Here is a 2,501-nt window from a genome sequence, read left to right as displayed (position 1 = left end):
GCATCCCCACCTGGCAGCAGCCACGGCCAGTGCACACCTGTCCAGCCAACCCCACATGTACACTTATGCTCCAAGCACTGCTGCCACGCTGGGCACCACCACCTCCATCGCTCACCTGTTCTCCCCTCAGGGCTCCTCACGGCACACCACGTACACTGCCCACCCCAGCACCCTCGTCCACCAGGTCCCTGTGAGTGTTGGGCCCAGTCTGCTGACTTCTGCCAACGTTCCACCCGCCCAGTACCAACACCAGTTTGCTCCCCAGTCCTATATTGGTGCTTCCAGAGGATCTGCTATTTACACTGGATACCCGCTGAGCCCGACAAAGATCAACCAGTACTCCTACTTGTAGTTCCCAGTAAAGCACTGTCCTGCAATAGACCTGAGAGGCTGGAGAAGGATTTCAGGTGAACCTTTGCTTGGGAATGACTGCCTGGTTTGTGTTTCTCCCTGATCTGGTTGTATGTTGTTCCAAAATGTCTCTGGTGAGTTCAGTCACTAACTGAGCAGCATGCTTTGTTACCAGTACGAGGGTCACTAATTCAGTTTTTTAAATTTTACTTACTTTTTATAGATGCTTTTAAAAAAATAATTCATGGTCACGTTTATTCAAAACTGTTCTGTTGTGCTAATAAAAAAAAAAAAGGGTGTCAAATCAGTGTCTTGGAAGACAGATCCTGTTGTCTTTTTTACCTTGTGTAACTTAAACGAGAAAGATTTGCAGATTCTATTTTAGCAGCTTGCACAAATCCACGTTGTTGCCACTAAAAATGTAATGCATGTTTATCTCATGATGTTGCTGGGGCAGTTTGAAAATCGAATTTACTCTTTTAATGTTTGTTCTTTAATTCAGTTTGTCTCTAACAAATTGCTGGTTCTGTTAAAGCCATTACATCTCCATACACGTTTCTGTCATAGGAGTTTTGTTTACCTCTCTGCTTTGTTTAAGGACTGGTACAGAGGCAGCTGCTTCATACCAGCACCACGATATATTCAGGAGTCCTGTAAACCCTGGAGTCTGCTTTGCTCCCTTGAAAATTCTCCATAGCCCAGCTGAATTTTTTGTGGCATTCATTGCAGAGTTCTTAGTTGTTCAAACCGTGTTCAGGATCTCACTGTGTGACAGAGCTCAGCAGCTTTGTCAGGATGTTGTTGTTGTTGTTGTTGTTGTTGTCTTCAGCTGAGAGTGAGTAGTGCAGCATTGCTCTAACATTTGGTTCCTGCAGCTTGTTAGGTGCTGGCCCTATACTGGAGCTGGATTCCTCACAGAAGCACAGGGCTTTGCTTGGTTCTGCTCTCCTTTACCTTTTCCTCACGTGATTCATTTAGGAGGGAGCTGAATTTGAAATACAATGAAACATCACTGTCTTGATGTGTACAGCTTTTTATACTCCTGTGAGCGTATCCTCCTGGATATGTCAGCAGCTCTTAACAAGACTTGTAAAACAGTACATGCATGTAGGAATTGCAAGGCAAAAAAAAAACAAAAAAAAACCCAACAGAAAAAAAAAAAAAAAAAAACAAAAAAAAAACCAACAGAAAAAAAGAAAGAAAAAGAAAAAAAAAGGAAAAAAAAATCCAGATTTTAAAGTTTATTACTGAATTTAAAACTATTTTAGAAGTTTTGTATTGGTGGTGTTTTAATATTTTACAGAAAATGAAATATGTACATATTGATTAGAAAAAATATAACAAGCAAAACTTCCTGCTAACCCCAAAATGTTCTGTCTTTGTAATCAACATGTGTAGTGATTATACTTGAACTCTGTACTTAGTGTTTGTCTAATTCTTAAACGTTCCTGGGGATGGAAGTGTTGTATCCTTTGTATTTAAACCAAAATGAATTGATTCATGTTGGAATGTATGTGATATAATGCAATGGTTAGAGCTCATCACTGTAGCACTGAGAGAGGAGTTAGAGCTTCACGAGAGGAAAGGATACCTTTGGATTTGTTTTGCACAGGTATGTGTGATGAAGAGTTGTTTGGTGTGTCCCCTTATTGTAGTGCCTTAAATGATGATGTAGTGTGACTAGAGTTTACAGTGAGCTTGCCTTATGAGGGACCAGCAAGCCCCCGTCGAATTGAAGCAATTCCCCCAGCTTTCCACAGCCAGAGCAGCAGGATGGTGCAGAGCCGTGTGTTCCTCCCCTCCACGCTCTCATCACAGCTCCCTTTTGGTTCCCAGTGAAGCTTTTTGTTGTTTCCCTTCAGGCTTTCCCTTGGAAAATGGCACATGTACTGTTAGTGTCTGTCAGTGCATTTCGAATAAGGTAGTGCTGGGAATGCATTGGAATGTTTAGTCTAATATTGCAGAAGTGATTAAATACGTGCAATCACTTTTATTAGGTTAGTGTGGCGTTACCTTCCCCCCCACAGGAATAGCAGATGTGTCGTGTAAAATATTGCTAGCTTGGTGATAGAATATTTATACCAAAGAGAGCCTGCTGTAAAGCACATAATACCATTAAAAAGTTTTATAATGCTACTGCTAACGTGGAG

At 41.5% G+C, this 2,501-nt stretch overlaps 1 protein-coding gene across 1 annotated transcript in view; it reads left to right on the top strand.

Annotated features, from left to right (window-relative positions):
* Positions 1 to 499, top strand: part of HIPK1 (homeodomain interacting protein kinase 1) — a 21,816-nt gene extending 21,317 nt beyond the window's left edge. The window contains exon 16 of the mRNA XM_009075755.1: positions 2 to 499. Within this exon, the coding sequence (XP_009074003.1) occupies positions 2 to 352 (351 nt within the window). The 3' untranslated portion in view covers positions 353 to 499. The remainder of the gene's footprint in view (position 1) is intronic.
* Positions 500 to 2,501: the final 2,002 nt, after the last annotated feature.

The sequence above is a fragment of the Acanthisitta chloris genome, unplaced genomic scaffold, assembly GCF_000695815.1.
Source record: "Acanthisitta chloris isolate BGI_N310 unplaced genomic scaffold, ASM69581v1 scaffold12455, whole genome shotgun sequence".
Lineage (NCBI taxonomy): Eukaryota > Metazoa > Chordata > Aves > Passeriformes > Acanthisittidae > Acanthisitta > Acanthisitta chloris.
The sequence above is the reverse complement of the archived record's forward strand: the minus strand, read 5'-3'. Positions and strand labels throughout refer to the sequence as shown.